This window comes from Dendropsophus ebraccatus, chromosome 3 (assembly GCF_027789765.1).
Source record: "Dendropsophus ebraccatus isolate aDenEbr1 chromosome 3, aDenEbr1.pat, whole genome shotgun sequence".
Taxonomy (NCBI): Eukaryota; Metazoa; Chordata; class Amphibia; order Anura; family Hylidae; genus Dendropsophus; species Dendropsophus ebraccatus.
This window is the reverse complement of record NC_091456.1, coordinates 87,629,910-87,652,529: the sequence shown is the minus strand read 5'-3', so window position 1 is coordinate 87,652,529 and position 22,620 is coordinate 87,629,910. Positions and strand designations below refer to the sequence as shown.

Sequence of the window (22,620 nt, the reverse complement as noted above, 5' to 3'; positions counted from 1 at the left end):
AAAAGTGCAAAAACAAAAATTGGCTTTGACCTTAAGGGGTTAAATCGGTGTTATATAACATTGCAGTGGGCTTTGTAGATTAGTATTAGAGACAGTGTAATGACTGACAGAGATCAAATGCATTAGCATAACGAAAATATCAATCTGACTACTTTATGATGGCTTGAAGCTAAGACAGTTTGAAAGTGTACATTATTTATTTCACGACAAGCTTTAACATAATATCTGTTTTTAGGTACTGCACAATTTTTGCTTATGTCTTATATATCTTTTTCCCTCTACTTTTAGAGACCACAGATTCCAGAGGATGAACTTAAGCTGAAGAAGGATAAAGATCAAAACAGTGCCAATTTTTCCAGCCCTATAGATATTATCCTAACACACAGTGAAACTATGGAGTTAGAGGTCCATTCCTCAGAGCCTAAAGGAGTTGTGTTAGTTACCCCAGATGTTGCAATAGACAATCAGAACGTATTTCTGTCTACACCAACAAACCAAAATGGACTTAAGGACAGACATGAATCCTTAGACAGTGATGTTGCAAAAGAGATTAGGTATCTTGATGAAGTTCTGGAAGCTAACTGCTGTGATGCTGCAGCGGATAACCCATTTAATGGATCCCTTTCTTCTGCTGAATCTACAACCTCTCCTACTACCATAATTGTTGATGGCTCAGGTCCTTATGTCAGTGTTACAAATGATGTTTTCACTCCTGAAATGGACATAATAGCAGTGGACCGTAAGCCCCCACCAGTTGTGGAATCAAGTGAATCTATGGAGAACATAGAACCAATTAAAATCAATGGTTATTCTAAAGGAGAATTAAAAGATGATCACCCTGACGTATATACATGCCCAGCAAGCCCAGATTCCTCAAACAGTTCCCGGAGGTCATCTAAGGACGGCGATAATCTACCAAAGGTTATTAAGAAAGAAGCAAAGTTTGAGCTTCGAGCATTCCATGAGGAAAAGAAGCCATCCAAATTATTTGACGATCTGAATGAGAAAGAACATTTTAGGGTTAGGAAAGTAAGGCCCTCAGAGGAAGTTATCGAACTAGAAAAGGAGAGACTTGAACTGATCAAAAGTCAGGCTGTAAAAAAGAACCCAAGTATTGCAACCAAGTGGTGGAACCCACCTCAAGAAAAAACTATAGAGGAACAACTAGATTCTGAGCATCTAGAATCACATATGAAATATAAAGAGAGAAAACAAAAACAGCAGCAAGGAACAACTCCACCAACATTTAAAAGCAATCCTCCAACATTTGTACCTACAGAGCCAACTTCTGTTAACAAGGAAGACATTGTTACTGAGCAAATAGACTTCTCAGCTGCAAGAAAACAGTTTTTGAGTATGGAAAACACAAACCAGACCAATATGAAAGGACCACCAAAGAGATCAGTTGCACCCAATCTGTTTTCAGTAAAGCCATTCTATAAAGTGAACCAAACCAATAAACCTCAGTCGTCTGTCACAGTGACTAGTCCATCAAGTTCAGGTGTTGAAATGGTCAGGCCAGAGGAGATTTCATTGGTGAAGGTGGAAAAAGTAGACTGTACTCCTGAGCACCAGTCACCAGAAGACCAGTCTAAGAAAATATCAACAGAAGACAGTGATTTTGAAAGTGCCACAGCAACATTTACAGTAGTGAAAGATGACGACATTGATATTTCAGACCGTTTTGTAAAATCAGTTACTGTGTCTTCCCTACCAGATGAGCTGGACTCCGGTTTAGATGATCTGTCTGTTAAATCTCAGGACACTACAGTTATGGAAACACTTTCAAATGATTTTAGCATGGACAATATCAGTGACAGTGGTGCATCAAATGAAACTATGAACACCCTACATGACCATTCACTAGGAGAATATTCACAGCCCCAAACACCCCTTAAGGACACCCCTTCTGAGTACTCAGAGGAAGGGGTCTCCAAATCATTTAGCGATCAAGGATTTTATTCTCCATCCTCCATGCTGAATGACTCAGTCCTTTCAGAAGACCAGTTAGAATACCAAGCTGGTATATTTGTACATAATGTAATACAGCAAGCTCTTGCTGAAAAAGCCGGGCTGGGAGACTGTAGAAACCAAGAGCATTTAACCGAGAAAATTGAAGAAACCAAAGAGAACTTGGAAGAACAAAAAGTGATAGTAAGTGATACTACAAGACCACTAAGCCCAGAGAGGAAGGATGACACCTTCTTTGAGCCACCTCAGGTTTCTTCACCAATGCAAGAGACTAGAGGAGTTACAGTGACACCAAAGATTCCAGAGCAAGTTAAAACCTATCAGGCTAAAGCTCTTGAACCTTTATCTATTCAATCTGTATTAGACGAAGATCCCATTGAAGAAAATAAGCATGAAAGTTATTTCAGTAAGTACTCCCAAGCTGCTGAACTAAGAAGCACTGCATCCATCTTGGCAACACAAGAACCTGAGATAACTGTTGGACCTTTTAAACTGAGATCGAAGAAGCAGAGAACACTATCAATGATTGAAGAGGAGATAAGAGCTGCGGAAGAAAGAGAACAGGAACTGAAAAAGCAGAGACAGAGGCAAAGCTTGCAAGGACCACCAAGTCCGTCAGGCAGAATTGCATCTGTTGTGTCAACAAGAACTGCATCCTATAAAACAGCACCAGGTAATAAGGCTCTGTCAAAATCTTTTCATTCAACCAATATTAATGATCCAAAAGGTTGTAGAAATGCAGGAATGCTTACAGACACATTTTCCATCTAGGTATGCTAGTGGGTTGTGCGGAATATACTGTACATCATATTAGTGTGCATGAGAACTGGATCCAGAGAGTAGGTTCCTAGTCACTGTTATTCCATTGACTTATTGAAGGTCAAGAGCCACATTTGGCTTGGGAATGTAGGATTTATTAGGTGTGAAAAAACATCAATTGCAAAATTGTGAATGTTTGCTCTCAGCATATATGCAAGTCTAGGTTTACAGTTGTGATCTCTTCCAAAACAACTGTCTGTGGAGGATTGTGTGGATTGTGGAGGCCATATTGTTACCAGTGTGGATGATAATGACTCAGGACTCTGGGATGTATTATCCAGTTCTTCATAGCGAGCTAATGTGTTTGGAGAGCACCGTAATAGAAAGCTGTTAAATGTGTTTGTTACCCCTATGACTTCAGATGACATGACATGTAGAGATTATATGGGACAAATACACAAAAAGAAATCTTTTAATATATCATTATTATTTTAATAAAATGGATCTGTCAAGAATACACTCTGGGGTTTATCATCCAAAAACAGTATGCACAGATTCATTTATGGTAGTCTCTGAACAACTTCTCACAAAGTTGGGCAACTGACCAATGTACTTCCTGTTCTTTTAATTATCTATGGAAAAATGCTTCCTACAGATCCTGTACAGCAGTTTACAAAGTCAATATACTGTAGTTCCATATTACATACACATCTACTATTTGTGTGCCACTGTACTGTGCCTTAAAGGAGAAGTCTGGCAAAAAATTTTATTAAAGTATTGTATTGCCCCCATAAAGGTATACAAATCCCCAATATACACTTGATATGGGAAATGCTTAAAAGGTGTTTTTTTCCCTGCACTTACTATTGCATCATGTATCACTTCCTGAATAAAATGATGATGTCACGACCCGACTCCCAGAGCTGTGTGGGCTGTGGCTGCTGGAGAGGATGATGGCAGAGGGACACCTAGGGACACAGGGCACTGGAAGGACACTGAGCATCCCTCTGCCATCATCCTCTCCAGCAGCCACAGCCCGCACAGCTCTGGGAGTCGGGTCGTGACATCACCATTTTATCCAGGAAAGGAAGCCTTGATGCAGTAGTAAGTGCAGGGAAAAAAAACACTTTTTAAGCATTTCCCATAACAAGTGTATATTGGTGATTTGTACAACTTTTGGGGGCAATACAATACTTTAATAAAAAACTTTCACAGGACTTATTTAACATGGCAATTTATCCATACCTTAAGGGTATGTACACATGTACCTGATCCGCAGCAGATTTCTTGCTGCGAATTGACAGTGAAATCCACTGCAGATCCCTTGCCTATTAGTTTCTATTAGAAACCATACTCTCAGCGTCATTGTCATCCTGCTGTGAGTATGTAAATGCCAACCTGTGAACCCCCCGCGAGCCGCAGCATACATTACCTGCTCCACAATCCGGATTGATTCGTAAGCTTCCCACCTTCTGGACGTCACGCTCAGCCAATCAGTGCACTTCCCTGCAGCAGCCACCTATTGGCTGAGTGAGACGTTCAGCTGGGAATCCCTGAAGCAAGCCAGAGTGTGGAGCGGGTAATGTATGCTCCGGCCGGCATTTACATATGACTTCTCAATAGAAAGAGGAGAGTTAAGCCACTATCAGCTCTGGAAGCAGCTTATCACCCTGAGAACAAAAGAGTCAGGCAGTTGACATGTAATATTTCTAACCTTTCTCTCCCCCCTTATCTGTTGGAGGAGAGTGTGAAGCCCCCATACTCTTTAGATAGACAGGTGATTTTGCAGAAGACTATAGTAGGAATGACATTGTAAAATATATGTGTGTGTGTGTGTGTGTATATATATATATATATATATATATATATATATATATATATATACTTTCTGATGTTCCGATGAAAGGCTTGCACCTCCTGCATTTCATGCTATCCTCTGGCTGGGTCCATGCCATCTGTTGGAAATTACAACCCAATTAGCTCACTGGGAAAGAGAGCACAAAACAAATGCATGTTATGTACATAAGTATTGTCAGCGAAATCTCCTCTCAATAGAGGCTTTTCTACAAAGCTCCAGTGGATAAACGCACATTGAACTAATGTGAAGTGGGAAAAACAGCCATCAACAAAATGTGAAGCCAGTCTTCTAGTGCCAAGTATGTCCTCTATGAGTGCAGTTAATCTAGGATTACTGTTCATTAATACTGGCAGCTTCATAGTGACAAGGAATACCTTGGCCGCAGTAAACAATAACAGACTTTACGATGAATGAGTAATGACTTAACAAGCAGTGTTCAGAAAGCCTTTCTATTCATGGAGAGTAAGACCCCGTATCCCAGAGGATATGTATTATAATTGTTGTTTGAGGTGTTAATCTAACACAGAGGTGGACACAGACTATAGAGGACCCCCGTGCAATAAATATGCTTGCCCCCCCCCCCCCCATATTCTTAATGTGCTGCCTCCCCTCCATGTAAGTGATTAAAGTGCATTTACATCAAGTGACTTGCGGGGGAGTGGGGGGGGGGGGGTGATTTCTCACAGGTGATGATTTCTATGACTGGAGTGGATTTAGGAGCGTGGACGCTGACAGAGAGCTGATAAATCTGGGCCTATGTGTGGTCTCTATATCACTTGTATCTGGCATTTTTAGCAGTTTTTCTTTGCGTATGGTGAATATTTAGTTAGAAACATAGAAGATTGTCAGCAGAAAAAGACCACCTGCTCCATCTAGTCTACTTCTGAGTTGTTCAGGACATGGTGGCTGGAGTCTGGCTGCACCCACTGCACACACAGAAGAATCTACTTTATATCTTTGTCCATCCGAACCCGAACTTTCGGCATTTGATTAGCGGTGGCTGCTGAAGTTGGATAAAGCCCTAAGGCTATGTGGATATAGTCATTGGCTGTATCCATGTTTTCCAGACAACCTTAGAGCTTTATCCAAGTTCAGCAGCCCCAGCTAATCAAATACCGAACGTTCGGGTTCGGATCAACTCGAACCCGAACCCGGCTCGCTCATCTCTAATCATTACGTTAAATAGTAGATCCTCAAAAATAGATGGAGCTTTTATATGTGAATTAGGTAATTTACACACAAAAAGCACTGGGCATGTTAGACACTTAAAGGGATTATACAGTGCTACAAAAACATGGCCACTTTTGCACCACTCTTGTCTCCAGATTGGGTGGGGTTTAAAATGGAGCTTAATTGCAAACCACACCTGAACTGGAGACAAGAGTGGGGGGAAGAGGCCATGTTTTTGTAGCTCTGGATAACCCCTTTAAACTTACACCATGAATAAGTAAAAATCACTTAATTGCCGACTATAGTTACTACATATTATTCATATACCGTGTCCGTGACCACCGCACCACTCACCCTTTTTGTTTGATGTATAGATACTGTAGGTATGCATATGGACCTAGACATGTTGTCACAAATAGGTACTTTTTTAAAGTAGTCCGAGTCGGTCCCTGATAAAATTCAGGAGTCAGAGTTGGAGTCGGAGCTGTGGCTTACCAACTCCACAACCCTGGTTCCTGCTCAAAATAACAATATTAAAATGTGCTGCCTTCATCCCAATCCTACAATTCAAGGAGTAATGTCTTAGGACGGGATTCATTACAATTTTCCTGTATTTCCAATAAAACATCAGCTTAAATATTTTAATCTTACTAACAATCTTTAATCTTATTAAAGCAATAACAATCTACTGCAGGGGTGGACACAGACTGCATAGGGCACCTGTGCAAAAAAAGGGGCCTGGGTCCCCCATAAGCCAACCACGGCACCACACGACTCCCCCATCCAGGAGCATCTATGGCACCCTTTCCGTGTTTTGTGCAAATATTTGAAAGTATTGTGCAAAAATGATCACACAACATGGCTTAGATATATGTCAGATGTTTGTTTAACTCACAGGTAACCTATAATGGTCAGTAGTGCTAGCTGACAGACCATTTTAAAAGAGTAGTTCACCAACAAATTAGGAAAGAATGCCGCTTATTGCAGGACATACAGCAGCTCATAACTACTGGAAGACTTTTTTAATAGAAGTAAACTAAAAATCTCTGGCACTTTTTGGCACTTTGTTGATTTGAAAGAAATTTTTTGGGTGAACTACCCCTTTAAGACATATATCTGTTATAGATCCCTTAAAGAAGCAAAACCTTTTTGGACTGAGACCATCCAAAGTTAGTGATATGATATACCCACTGTAAATGGTAACTCCTCAGGCTGAATTCTAGAATAAATAGTTGTTTCTATGTTAGAAGGGTGACACCTAGTGGTCAATTGTTATAAAGGGAAAAGCAATGGTTTTATTCAGGCCCTAAATATGAGGAAAAAATGATAACATTATAAAATGACCATGTGGTATTTCCATTGCAGTTTTAGCACTACAAATTCCAGACGCTATATTTTATAAGCCTTGTTAGTGATGTCATGAATAGCAAATTAGTTCTCTACATGAAGATAACAATGAAAGGTCGCCCTGTATTTTTATCAATGTATTTAGCTCCATAATTTTAAAGTGCTACAGAATATGTTGGCACTATGTAAATCATTTTTTTTTCAAATATTATGTATAGACGTGTACAACACATGTACACATGGAAAATACACAAGTAAACACGTATTTGTGATGCAAAGTATTTTTCATCCCCCTTCATATACTGTGTGTGAACACCCTGAGGCTACGTTCCCACTACGGGAATTGGCCGGCATATAAATAGATGGCCGCCTTTTTCTATTAAGTGCTAGCCCTTTCCAGTAGTAGGGACATAGCCTAAATGTAGCATCTGGTGGAGATATCATTTTAAAGCTATGTCATCACAATGACAGTTGTTTTTTTGGGGTAGACATCATTTGGCAACAAAAAGGCGTTATGGCGTTTATGAATAACGCCCGTTGTCTGAACATAGCCTAAACCTGCGTTCAAACCCTCCCAAAAGGAATCCTCTGCATTTGTGCACTTAGACCATGGATTCTATGGGGGAACTATGTACACTTTCTGAGCATATAAATTATTTACTAGCAGTAAATTGAAAAAAAAACATTTACCATATAGCTAATTAGAGGGGAGTATAAGTTAAAGGATATACCAATCTGCTAGTATTTTAATTTGTTAAAGACCAAGGCTATGTTCCCACAATGTCTTTTTTTGTCCATTTGGCTCCAAATGACGGCTGTTATTGTACAAATGACGGCTGTCATGATGAAATAATGGCCATCATTTGGACTCAAATGGCCCAAAAAATATGTTGTGAGAACATAGCCCAAAGGTTGGAAAAGCCTGTCTAACAAGAAATTGTGCCACACTTGTCCAAAAGCTACATGTGACAGTGCAGCTCAGCACATTCACTTATAGAGGTGAACTGCAATCCCAGGCACTGTGGCATGAAAGCAGCTATGTTTTCTTATTCATTTACAACCCATTTAAAGCCTACCTATTATCACAAGAAACTTCTGACACGTCATAACAAGGCTGGGGGGGGGGGCGAGACCCCCACAATCACTAGAGCGAAGGGGAAGAAGTGCTTTGCAGCGTGCCATCTGCTCCTTTACCTCTGCTCTTACTGCTAAAGTAGCAGTGAATGGAATTATAATGGAAACCTATGGAACAGAGGCCCAAGTTGCACCTTGGAATGGAGCAGCAAATCACACATACATGCGGCCACTCCATTTTTATCTTTAGAGCAGAAGCATCTATCTTGTTGATATGACCCTGTAGCACACAAGACGCTAAGAATGAAGGTAAGTTTCTTACATTGATCCTCAGCAGTTGTTTTTGGGATAGTTGTAGGTTAATAATATGCTATTAAATCATTTTGGTCAGGGCTACTGCCCTTAGTGCACTAATTCCCTTCGGCCGGCTCGTCCATCCTAATGAATATTGGGGCTCTGCTCTGCTAATATTCATTAGAAGGGATAGGCTGACCGGCTGAATCAGATGGTAGTCCTGCCCACAGTGCACCAAACCACCTAAATAGCCTATGTATAAAACTACAAATATCCCCAGAACAGCGCTGAGGAACAAGGTGAGAAAATTAGCCTCATCCTCAGCACCCTGTGCTCTGTAGGGACATAGCAGGTTAGATGCTTCTGGATTAATCTTTCCCATTAGTATCCGCTATTACATTGAATACTTCTTTTAATATTATTGCTACTTTTATCTTTGCAGGTAAAATAGAGAAAGTAAAATCTCCATCTTCACCAAAAGCTGAAAGTCCCCCTGTACAAATTGATCCTCAGTTAGAAGATCCCGCTGGATCTCGTCCTAAAAATCTCATGCAAACACTTATGGAAGATTATGAGAGCCATAAAAGTAAGAGACGTGACCGAATGGATGATTCGAGTGTAAGTTTTCCTCATCTGTTATGCTTCTGCCTACCTCTTCTGCATATCTCCATAACACATGCTAATTTTTGCATAAACCTTTTTCCATCTGAGAAAACAGCAGGCCAAATACAGTAATGCAAAGATATCCATTAGTATTTATGTGCTATTTAATGCGCTCTACCCTGTGGGTGGACTGGCAGTTTAAGCATTATGCCCAAGGGTCCATAGCAAGAGGAGGGCAATAGCCCATTGTTCTAAGCACTGCTTAGTGTTTCATTGTAGGAACTGAATAAAAAATTCAAGTGCCAAGTGCTCCTCTTAGGACATCCCACTCTATATCTGTAGCCACTATTATGGAGTTTGCCCCCCCCCCCTCTAGTGATAACTGATTCTATCCTTTTGGGAATATTTTTGTAGTGTATATATGGGAATTTTTCCCAGTTATCCAGTAGAGCATTTGTGAGGTCGGATATTAATGTTGGACGAAAGGGCCTGGTTTGCAATCTATGTTCTAGTTCTATGGGAAGGTGCTGGATAGGGTTGGGGTCAGGACTCTGTATGGGCAGTAAAGTTGTTCCACACTAAACAATCCAACAATCCAACAATCCAACAATCCTTAATTTTGCTCTAGGGCATAGTCATGCTGGAACAGTCCAGTGATGGTGTGCTTCCAGGGCCGTTTCTAGGTAATTTGAACTACAGGGCGAATCTTGCTAAAAGCTAAAAACCCTTTTCAACTTGGGGCAAAAAAAAGTCATTCACTGACTCACAGGTGACGTCTTCTTCTGAGGTGTCACTTTCCTTTTCCTCTCCATCTGGCCCAGACCACCATGATGATTTCTTGCAGCTACAATTCGTTTCTTCTGAACCTGCCAGACAAACATTTTAGGCTCCGCACTTTTACAACTTCTACTTTTTTGTGTCATGTGCAGTAAAGTCAGTAGCTATGTGGGTTGTCCCCTGTATGTGTAGCATCCTCTGCTACCTGCTTTTCCTCCATATAGTAGTAATGTCCCCTGCTGTGCCTCCATATAGTAATAATCCCCCCTGTGCTGTCCCCACAGTAATAATCCCCCCTGTGCTCTGTCCCCACAGTAATAATCCCCCTGTGCTCTGTCCTTATAGTAATAATCCCCCCGTGCTCTGTCCCCACAGTAATAATCCCCCCTGTGCTTGCCCCCCCTGTGCTTCCCCCCCAGTAATAACCCCCCCTGTGCTCTGTCCCAACAGTAATAATCCCCCTGTGCTCTGTCCCCACAGTAATAATCCCCCCTGTGCTTGCCCCCCTAGTAATAATCCCCCCTGTGCTCTGTCCCCACAGTAATAATCCCCCCTGTGCTCTGTCCCTACAGTAATAATCCCCCCTGTGCCCCCCCAGTAATAATTCCCCCTGTGCTCTGTCCCCACAGTAATAATCCCCCTGTGCCCACCCCCCTCAGTAATAATCCCCCCGGTGCTCTGTCCCCACAGTAATAATCCCCCCTGAGCTCTGTCCCCCCCAGTAATAATCCCCTTGTGCCCCCCCAGTAATAATCCCCCTGTGCTCTGTCCCCACAGTAATAATCCCCCCTGTGCTCTGTCCCCACAGTAATAATCCCCCCTGTGCTCTGTCCCCACAGTAATAATCCCCCCTGTGCCCCCCCAGTAATAATCCCCCTGTGCTCTGTCTCCACAGTAATAATCCCCCCTGTGCTCTGTCCCCACAGTAATAATCCCCCCTGTGCTCTGTCCCCACAGTAATAATCCCCCTGTGCCCACCCCCCCTCAGTAATAATCCCCTGGGCTCTGTCCCCACAGTAATAATCCCCCCTGAGCTCTGTCCCCCCCCAGTAATAATCCCCCTGTGCCCCCCCAGTAAGAATCCCCCTGTGCTCTGTCCCCACAGTAATAATCCCCCCTGTGCTCTGTCCCCACAGTAATAATCCCCCTGTGCCCCCCAGTAATAATCCCCCTTTGCTTTGTCCCCACAGTAATAATCCCCCCTGAGCTCTGTCCCCCCCCAGTAATAATCCCCCTGTGCCCCCCCAGTAAGAATCCCCCTGTGCTCTGTCCCCACAGTAATAATCCCCCCTGTGCTCTGTCCCCACAGTAATAATCCCCCTGTGCCCCCCAGTAATAATCCCCCTTTGCTTTGTCCCCACAGTAATAATCCCCCTGTGCTCTGTCCCCACAGTAATAATCCCCCCTGTGCTCTGTCCCCACAGTAATAATCCCCCCTGTGCTCTGTCCCCACAGTAATAATCCCCCCTGTGCCCCTCCCAGTAATAAGCCCCCCCTGCTCTGCTCCCCATAGTAAAAATCACCCCCATGCTGTCCTCACATTAATAACCCCCCCCCCCGTGGTCTGCCCCATAGTAATAATGGTAATAATCTCCCCCTGTGCTCTAAACCCCCCCCCCCCCAATTACCAAACACACACAAACACAAAAAAAAACAACCTTATACTCACCTTCATACATAGATTGGGTCCCTGTCTCCTCTTCTCCTCCAGCCTGCGAGGAGCAAGCAGGCCACTGCCGCTGCCGCCCCCGCACACATCCTCTTCCTCCAGGCGCAGTGATATCACGTCACTGCGCCTGCTTGAGGAAGAAGATGTGTGAGGGGGCAGCAGTCGCTGATCAGGTGATGAGTCCCCGGCTCGGCTGAGAAGAGCGCGGTCCGAGGGGGCGGAGCTTCGGTTCGAGGGGGCGGAGCTTCGGTCCGGCGGACATTCCGGGCAGCTGATTGCAAGGGGAGGTCAGACCAGGTGATGGGGCGGGTGGGTTGACGGCCAGCGGTGCGTGCTGATAAGTGACGTCCTGTGGGTGCCACCAGCGCCCCGTGCGGTCGCCCGGCCCGCCCGCCCGCCCGCCCCTAGAAACGGCCATGGAGTGCTTCACACCTTTCCTCCACACCTGGCATTGTGCAGGGTAATTTAAGGCTTACAGCTGCTTAGCCATGAAACCCATGTCACAATGCTCCCAGTGCACAGTTTATGATTCAAGGTTTGGAGCTTTACAGGTATGGGGTCCAAAGCGTGTTGGCAGTGTAATTTTATGTCATCTGCACCTTAAGGCTGAGTTGCTTTTTAATAATACCACTCCCAGTTCATCCAGAAAAAAATTCCCAAGTTGACCTGTTGCAGCAGTGACATTCTATTACAGTACCATGCCGGAGTTCACTGAGCTCTTTAGATTTACCCATTTTTTCGCAAATGTTTGTAAAGGAATAATGCATGGGTAGGTGCCTAATTTTTATACACCTGTGGGACTGGGACTGACCGAAACCTGAATTCAAAGATTAAAGGGGTTGTCCAGCTAAAATCTTTTTCTTTCAAATCAAGTGGTGTCAGAAAGTTATATAGATTTGTAATTTAATTCTTTTAGAAAATCTCAAGTCTTCCCATACTTATCAGACGTAGGTCCTGCAGGAAATGGTGTTTTATTTTGAGTCTGACACAGTGCTCTCTGCTGACATCTCTGGCCAAGACAGGAACTCTATAGAGGAGAGGCTTTCTATGGGAATCCCCATAAAAAAACCCTCTCCTGTTCTGGACAGTTCCTGTCTGGGACAGAGATGTCAGCAGAGAGCACTGTCAGGCTCAAAATAAAACACAACTTCCTGCAAGACAGCAGCTGATAAGTATGGGAAGACTTGAGATTTTTTAATAGAAGTAAATTACAAATCTATATAACTTTCTGACACCAGTTGATTTAAAAGAAAAAGATTTTCACTTGACAACCCCTTTAAGAAGTGAGGCCCAATACCTTTGACGTTTAGTGTAAATAGGGGTTTTTCGCTATTTATTCACAGACTTGCTTTTACATAGATTCATAGAGCTTGTGCTTTGTTGGCTAACTTTTCATTGACATCATTCCTAAGTATTGTCTGTGCTAACAATGCATTCAGGCAGATCTATTTTAACCCCTTTTTTACTAATTGCTGGACCTCATCTTCATATATCACACCTTCTTTAAGGACAGCTATAGCTGATGACCATCATCACTAACATCATATGTACATTCATACACAATAATACAGAGAAAAAAAAACATAGAAGAGAGCTATGTGCACATTTGAGTGTCAAGATGAAAAATTTCCAAGTGTTGTATATTGTTTTATTGTTGTATATTGCTTCACAAACTATGTTTATGTCTTTACCTTTGTAGATTTTTTCTTTTACTTTTGTTGTCAATCTGTATTTTATGTGATAAGACTTTTCTCATTACGCCAGCCATGGTTGAAATTGTAGAGGTGATTGTATTCTTTTGGAAATATTTTGAGAAACCAGTTCTTTAATTGTGAACAATGGTCCTTTAAAAGGTCAGGTTTATGTTCTTAGAATAGAATAGTAATAGTAAGTTGCTAGAGCGGTTACACAACACAATGGAGAGGGATATTATTATACAGCTTTCTGTACTAACCAATTGTCTTACATCTGAAATACCATCCATGTGCTGCTTTTACTGTATCTCTTGTCTGTCAGAGTCTAGTGTACTAATTCTCTTCTTTTCCTTCTCTCTCACCAGTACACCTGTAAATTACTGTCTTACAGAGTTACTACTGAGGTACCTGTGACCTGACTGTATTCCCACAGTTGCATGCATATTCTTCTGTGCATGATCCCTTGTCATTATTTTTGTGATGTCTGTGTCATTTGTGTCATTTTTTAAAGTCTGTAAAAGCATGTTCCAGCAGGTTTAATATATATATATATATATATATATATATATATATATATATATATATAATTAGAATTGAGCAAACTTCGAGCACACTGGGGTTTCTCTGAACCTGAGCTTGTGGCATTTGATTAGTGGTGGCTGCTGAAGTTAGATGCAGCCCTAGGGAGGCTAGGAAAACATACACACAGTGGGCTGCATCTATGTTTTCCTGGTCTCCTTAGGGCTGCATCCATCTTCAGCAGCCACCTGAGTGTGCTCAAAGTTTGCTCAATTCTAATATATATATCTTACTGGGTAAAACTTGTAGTCAAGTGAGCATAATGTTTTTTTTTTAATAGAAGTGAATAGTATTTTTTTTTTATCAATTAAGAAAATGAAAAGTGATTAAACAGAACAGACATTTAAATGAGATCAATATTTCATGTGACCATCCCATTCCCTCTGAACAGCAAACATTTTAAGGAACTAGCCACATTTCTTCTGTGGATGTAGGCTTGCTCATGTACTTCGGTCTCTTTAAAGGGGTGCTCCAGCATGGGGGCACTTTTTTGGGGGCTCGGGGAGGAGGTGGCTGAAATAAAAGACGTCCACTCACCTCCCCGGTTCCAGCCGCGGGTCACTCATCGCGGCGCTCCGGTACCCGGTTCCCGGCCGCTTCCTGGTGTCTGACGCTGCCCGAGATGCTATGTCTCAGGGCCGCTCAACCACTCAGTGAAGGAGGCGGGATCCGTGCGGACTTCAAACGGATTCCACCTCCTTCACTGAGTGGCTGAGCGGCCCTGAGACATAGCATCTCGGGCGGCGTCAGACACCGGGAAGCGGCCGGGAAGCGGGCACCGGAGCTCCATGATGAGTGACCCGCCGCTGGAACCGGGGAGGTGAGTGCCCCCACACTGGATAACCCCTTTAAGTAATCCCAGACAGGTGAAGTTTTAGTGACATTGGCTGTATTGTAAGGGTCATTGTCCTGCTGCAGAATAAATTTGGAGTTAATCAGACAGATAAATATCTGCCTGTATTTCTCGGTAGTAAGGACACCATTAATTCTTACTAAATCCCCAACTCCATTTGCTGAACTTTGCAACAAACCTCCACCGTGCTTCACTCTTGGCTGCAGACACTCATCATTGTACTTCTCTCCTCTCTTTCAGCAAACAAACTGCCTATAGTTACAGGCAAACATTTCAAATTTTAGGTCATCAGCCCAGAGAGTTTTAGTGTATAGTTGAGTTTACATGTCAAAAGTATGGCTTTCATGAAAGCCACTTCTGGACAGACTTCTCCAAACATTAGACTGGTGCAGCTGGAACCTATGGTATGGGGGGAAGTACCTCGGTCCCATTGGTATGTGTATTTTTTATTCTTTGGGGAAAAAAATCAATTGATTCTCCTGATCACTAATGATGCGTGCCAAAACTGTTTAAATGCAGTGATTGCTATGGATTACAGCATTTAGACAGTTAAATGATGGGCTTTTGAGTGATTTCTAATGCTGGCCATTACAGGCAGGTGTCATCTTCATAGAGCAGCTGGCAAATGCTGGGCATGGTGTGGGTTTGACTCCCAACTCTGTGTTATATGGATTGTGTTTCGTCCTACCTATGAAAGTGACGATCATTATCACCTGTTTGGTATAGTTGGATAATCATGCACTTGACTATAATCCTACATAATCCCGGGCTTTGTGCCAGGGTACCTAGAAGAATTGATGCTGTTCTGAAGGCAAAGGTTGGTCTGTTTATTCACTGATTATGCATTTTGTTAATTGATAAAAATAAGCTATTAACATTTCTATTTTTTTAAGCATTTTTACTTTGCAGCATTCTTTCCACACCCGCATAAAACTTTTGAACAGTAAAATACATACACAGTGGCATGCAAAAGTTTGGGCACCCCTGGTAAAAATGACTGTTATGTACTGTGAAGAGTTAAACTGTGCACCCCTCAAAAAGATCATACCCGTTTAGCTGGTAATAAAACAAGCTCAGTCCTGTGATCCAAATCCCTGCTGGTGCCGTTTTTTTCTTTAAAAAACGAAACAAAAACATTTTTAATTCTGGACAGTGGGGTCACTGTAGGCTGGCCTAATGCTGCAGTGCCGTAGGCCTGAAATGCATTTCTTTGCTGCTTCCCTGCCTCTCTTCTCTTCAGCACTGCCTCTGTGCTGGGTTATGGCCTGGTCACACTGCTAGTCCTGTGCATGTGCTATTATGAGGTTAATTGGTGCAGGTGCAATGAAACAGGAGATTAGAGTGATGAGGGGCGTATTTGAAGAGAAGAAAGGTGGGGAACAGTTGCAGAGAGGTGTTGCACGCTTAGGCACTGCAGTTCTACGTCCTGCCTCTTTGACCATGGGTCCAGGATTAAAAATAGTTTTTTAAGAAAATAACAGTACTAGCAGGGATTTAGACCCACAGGACCGAGCTTGTTTTATTACAGCTAAGTAAAGGCACCAGTGGCTGGGAGGGTGGTGGCGCAGATTCGCGTTAAAGATGAAACAGTCTCCAAATGGCATAACATTAAAGATGAAACACGCTTTTCTACATTTTAAGAAATATCAGTGTATTATTTTGGTTTTGCACACTTTTAGAGTAAGAAAGGAAAGGAAAAATCCAAGTAGATCCAAGGTCTTAGACCTTAAGGGTATAAACCCACACCCATGCTGTGTTCAGTTATTTAGATCTAATCTGCTGCGAGTTTGCTGCGAGTTTGCTGCGTATCGCAGCAGTAAATACGCTGCATATACGGTGTGTGGGTTTATACCCTAAATGTGTTCTCTTGCGCTGATAAAAAAAAACAGGTCCCTAAAGCTCCAGTTGGTCTTCATTTTTTTCTTAGCTTCCTGGTTTGGGCTTTCCCATGATGCACTTTGTCTCTTGCAATGTCTAACTGACTCTGTAAAACTGTTTGATGGCTTACAGATTGCTTATCCAATCAGAGCTGAGCAACCTGTGTCATCTGACAAAGAGAGGCTGGCTTAGTAGGGCTTAGACCCGCCTCCCTCTTGATGATGTCATTGTCACAAAATGGCTGCCACAGAAAAGCCTGGGGTCAACAGTCATTAGGTAAGAATGAGTTTACTTCACTTCCTGGTGGGGGATTAAGGGGAGGGAAAGATAGGGAATGGGGGCAGATAGGTGATTGAAGCATATTATAAAAGTATATAACTTTGTAATGTGTTTCAATTACTGGGAAGAACCTTTTCGCTGGAGTATCCCTGGAGAAGTGCAGCGATTTAGGAAATTTGTCAGCTGGCAGGGGCAGGGGTAACATAATAAACAATCACTGCTAAGCACTGTTCTCTGCTGTGTGCACAGCTCACAATTTAATTTTGCAAGTTTGTTAAACAACATCTAAAGAAGCCTGATACATCATGGAAGCAAGTTCTGTGGACCGATGAGCGTAAAAACTCTAGACACAAAGGGGGAGATTTATCAAAGGGTGTAAAATATAGACTGTTGTAAACTGCCTACAGCAACCAATCACAGCTCAGCTTGCAGCTCTGGTAAAATGAAAGCTGAGCTGTGATTGGTTGCTGTGGGAAGTTAACACCAGTCTATATTTTACACCCTTTGATACATCTCCCCCAATGAGCAAAGATATGTTTGGAGAAAAAAAAGGTCACAGAATTTCATGAAATGATCGCCACTCCAACCACTAAGCATGGGGTGGCCATTTACCATGGCCATCACAGTTTCCTACTCTGAACATCATAAAAAATCTGTGGACAAACTTAATAAGTGCATTGCTTGCTAAATGGCCCAAGAATCTCACAGAACTGGAAGAATGAAAATCCCTCAAACAAGAATTGAAACCCTCTTGGCTACAAAAAAAGTGTTTACAAGCTGTGATACTTTCTAAAGGGGGTGCTACTAGGTACTAGCCATGCAGGATGCCCAAGGTTTTACTTCTAGCCTCTCTTTGTTTGTTTTGTTTCTTGAAAATGTAAAAGCTGCAAATAAAAAAAAATGGTGGGGGTGCAAACTTTTGCATACCACTGTATTACACACACACACACACACACACACACACACACACACACACACATACATAAATATATATATATATATATATATATATATATATACACATACACATTGGTATACATATTGGTGCAAGCTAGGTTAAGCTGTCTAGTGGACCTATACCGCAAGGGTACCTAATGTTGTGGTGTGACACAGCTAAGATATGTGAAGCCTCTTTACATTTCCAGGGCTTTATATTCTTGTCTGTATTGTTTATAATTCTATTGTGAATCCTTAGTTCAATAGATACAGTCATAGGCTGCTTGATATGTGCAAACTAATTTCTTTGTCAAACTGAATTATCAGTAGCATTAAATTGGCCATATGTTGGATGAACAACTATTTCTCCCATCTCTCCCTTCACCTGGTTTGGCAGAACTTGCATGCTATTATAAAAGTAGGATGGGGATAAGCTGTTCATTATTTCCCCCAACATCTGCCTAGTCTGGAGGCCCCCATACATAGTCTGCTAATCCTATCTTTTTCTGGTGTATATGGCCAGTATTAGAAATGTAAATATAGTTCCTGGTGTGTCCCATTCCAAGTTAGATATCAAGAGCTGCAAGATAATGGAAGCTATTGAACCTAATGTAATGTTTGCATATAAAACATACATTTTTGGGTTAAATGTTTAATTCCCATATAGGAGGTGATAAAGTATCCTTATGTCACTTGGGATACACAGCTGGGTTCTCAGTGTCTTTCATGAGTTTAATCCATTAAAACAAAACATTTACATGTTCTCCGTTGATAAGTGTGTATGTACAATGGCCTGTAAACAGCACACTGCCAGCTAAGGTGCATGAATTGAGTTATTAGGATTAGACGTCTTCATGTACTTTATGTGGAGTTTGTCATGTGGGGAGAATGTTTGGAAAATTCCTTCCAGATTATAGTTGGCACTGTCAGAGTGAATACCATGTGGTTTGGGCATCTGGATGATCTTCTAATGTAAAGAGCCTTATACTAACCACAGGTTACAGGTACATTTACAGGAACATCAAGCCATTATAGCAATGTTAAAGCCTTGTTTGTGATAATACTATAACTGGTCTCTATTGTGGTTCTGCATATATTTTGTTCAGATCTTACTAATACAGAAATGTTGATTGGGGCTTTAGTCAATGTCAAGTACCATTGTGAGCAGTACATATCTATGAAAACGAAAAGGATGATGTCAGCTCACCGTCTGTATATTGTCCAAGTGCAGTTCTGGTTCCCAGACAGGAGCAAGGAAACAGAACAAACTCAGGCTGTCGGCCGGTATTCAGATACAGTCAAATGGAAAAGGTCCACAGCTCCAATAGCGTGAAGATTATTGTAGCATTCTTAAAACATCAATACAGGTAAAATCCACTTCAAGTTTCAATGCTATTGGAGCTGTGGACTTATCCATTTGACGGTAGATAACTATCCCTGATGAAGTGTGCTGTATACAGAACCAGTAATGAACTATAACATTTTCTTATTCCAGGTCCTTGAAGCAGTCAGAGTAGGTCGCAGGAAGAGTGCACTGGCACTACGTTGGGAAGCAGGGATATATGCCAACCGTGAAGAGGATGAATAAGAACTTTTTCATGGAAAATAAAGAAACCAAAAACGAATCATTTAACCACATATTTATTGAAACTTAAGCAGCCTCTGAAATCCATATAGAGATAATGAAGACCGCATTTATGAGAAAGACTAAAAGAAAAAAGGCTTGAACTGATGGGCACTGGTAGTAATGTAAGGTTTGGACTCTCAGAATATGGATCACTGGCAGTAGGAAAGTAAGCTGACCCCTCGCATTTCGGTTCAGCAAGGCTTATGCGCCAAGCCAAACATACCATGCAATTGCTTACTTTATAAATGCAGCTTCGAATTGCTTTTTGAAATTATATATCCTAATCTTACCACAGCATGTTGGGAACACTACTACTACCCCCATAAAGGATCGCCTCTCTTGTGGGTCTACTCTGCAAATTCTAATACATACAGGGTACAACAAACAATTACCACTCATTCACCATTTATCCTTGGTGTTCTGGAGGACATGGTCATGGAAAGTCACTTGGCTACAAAGAACAAAAATAATCTTGAATTAATATATATATATATATATATTTCTGCAGAAATGCTACAATATCAAATTAATTCATAAAAACAGCTTTGTTTTGTTATATAATGGCAAGATATCCTATAGATTTAAAGCACAATCACAAACTGTGTGCATGTTCACATTTGTGGCTCTCAGGGAGGAAAGGGTTATTTTTCCTTTGTTAAAATAAGTACAGCTTTAAGCAAAGACACAGATGTGTGCACACACATACATACATACATACATACACACACACACGTTTACACCAGTGTTACTGCCCCAACACATGCAAGTAAAGTTGCACCAGTTAGAGACCCAAAGTAAAGACTGCCCTAGTTTAGAGAAGCTTTTTATTGAACCACGGCAACAAATGGTTAATTTAAGTAGCCCATTTTATTGAGTATTCTTCCAAACACTTTGTAAAGAATTGCCACTGAGGCCAATGATATTAAGGGTGTGATTTGTAATAATTTTTTCTTGAAATACCACAGACTGGTTACTACAATTGATCGAACAGCGGGAATTTCAGGTTCCTTCGAGCTCGAACCTTCTCGAACCTTCGTCATTTGATTCTTGATGCCTTCCTGTTCCATGGGGAAGGTGGAGACAGAGTACTGCATGGAAAACAGGGATACAGCCTAGGTTATAGCTGTATCCCTGTTTTCCAGGCAGTACTCGGGCTGTCTCCACCTTCCCCACGGAACGGGAAGGCATCAAGAATCAAATGACGAAGGTTCGAGAAGGTTCGAGTTCGAACGAAGCTGAAAATTTCCGCTGTTCAATCATCTCTATGCAGTGGTTACAGGCACATTTCATGAGCTACAATATTAATTTCATGTATCTGTGAATAAAACCAAACAAACAGCTGCTTGAGGATGAGTTTTTCTGATTTTAGTGCAGTAGTATAATTTAGAGTTAATGCATACCCTTGGTAGCGGTGGTTGCTATCTATCTTCCTTGCTTAGTTCATTTCATACCTATGAAATCATTACTGCCCTTTATTAAAAGATCACAATTGGGAAGTTTTATTAAGGGTACAAACCCACACACCGTATACACAGAAGATACGCAGCAGATCTGCAGCAGATTTGGTGGTGCAGATTTCATGCTGTGTTCAGTTATTTAGATCTAATCTGCTGCGTATTTGTTGCGTATTTGCTGCATATCGCAGCAGTAAATAGGTTGCGTATACGGTGTGTGTGTGTGTTTGTACCCTGAGGGTATAAACCCACACACCGTATACGCAGCTTATTTACTGCTGCGATGCGCAGCAAATACGCAACAAACACGCAGCAAATACGCAGCAGATTAGATCTAAATAACTGAACACAGCATCAAATCTGTACCACCAAATCTGCTGCGTTTTTGCTGCATATCTTCTGTGTATACGGTGTGTGGGTTTGTACCCTTAAACAAGTTTTTTACACACAAGTCAGTATGTGTTGCTGTAGCTGACCCTCTAGTGCCACCTATTGGAGATATAAAGCAATGCTTGAGCCTTAAAAGCGACTTAAAACATGAATGGGAGTATAAGCTAATCTATTATCTCCTCCAAAAGAGGACCTATCTGGAAACTCTTATTTCGGGGTTTTCCCCCTTTATCAGTACAGAGCAGGGTGTTAGCTTATTTATAATGAGACAGGTCGCTCTAGAAAGCCAGCTGTTTTCCTTCTGGAGAAAAAGCTACTTTGCATCCTTTTTTTCATGAATCATTGCCTTACTTGTAAGACTCAGTAGTCTCCCTAAGGAGACACATCATCCCCAAATAAATTCAAGCAAGTCATTATTAGTGTTAAGAAATTATATATGTTTTTTAAGATTCCCACTTCTGATAGGCAATATGATCCTTCTTTTTTACTTCTGCTGTATAAAATCATTCGGGACCCATCTCTGGGCTGTCAAAATAATTTTGAATTCCCTCTCCAAATATCAAATATCAATATCAAATATTAAGAAAACTGACATCTTAGAAATAAGGAAACCCAAGCAAAGTTCATAAAGAGCCCCCATTATGGCGGCAGGTGTTGCTATGCAGGACAGATAGAAAAAGTGTTTTGAGGATTGTTTCGCACTTTACTCCATTTCTTACCTTTTAACACTAATTTCACAAAAATTCAGTTATAATTATAAATTATACCATTTCACTGGAGAGGTGAGTGCGTACTGTACGTTCCTGACACCCAGTAACAAGACAAATGAGTCCAGTCCAAGCTGGGTTCTGTCACTGAAATTGCCCTGTAGCATGGTTCACCTCTAGGCCGGGTTCACACTACGTATGACACCGGCCCTTCTGTGACCCGGCTGAGTCACAGATTGGCCGGTGTCAGTGAAGTTTATCCTGGCATTATGGCATTACCGGCCTGATAAACTTCAGTTCTATTGAATTAGGATGCAGACGCATCTGTGTGCACCTGCATCCTAATTCACCGTTGCTGCACTCTCCATTGTGTGTCCAGTCAGGTTTGAGCGGCCGCTAATCAATGAATAGTGGCCACACAAAACTGAAATGTCAGTTTTTAGTGTGTCCGCTAGGGATCCTGGCCGGAGCGTATACTTTGTGTATAGACTCCGACCGGGATTCCCTCTGACTGCAGTACAATGTAAGTTACTTATGTTGTGTGAACATAGCCCTATGGTATGCGCAATGTACATCCTTGTATGAAAAGCACCCAGTGCATGACTTGTGGTTCATGCAGTTTCCAAGCAAATACAATTCCTGTGCATAATTTTTGTATTAACAATCTTGATATCCTTATTCATGCAGTGTTATTTGGGATG

At 41.8% G+C, this 22,620-nt stretch overlaps 1 protein-coding gene across 7 annotated transcripts in view; it reads left to right on the top strand.

Annotated features, from left to right (window-relative positions):
• The window catches only part of PALM2AKAP2 (PALM2 and AKAP2 fusion), a 249,477-nt gene extending 229,147 nt beyond the window's left edge, over positions 1-20,330 (top strand). For 6 of the 7 annotated variants that reach the window (XM_069962178.1, XM_069962177.1, XM_069962180.1 and 3 more), the window contains 3 exons: positions 289-2,644; positions 8,916-9,091; positions 19,237-20,330. In XM_069962178.1, coding sequence (XP_069818279.1) covers positions 289-2,644; positions 8,916-9,091; positions 19,237-19,329 — 2,625 coding nt within the window. In that variant the 3' untranslated portion in view covers positions 19,330-20,330. The remainder of the gene's footprint in view (positions 1-288; positions 2,645-8,915; positions 9,092-19,236) is intronic. The other variant, XM_069962179.1, reaches the window with a different exon arrangement.
• The last annotated feature ends 2,290 nt before the right edge of the window (positions 20,331-22,620 follow it).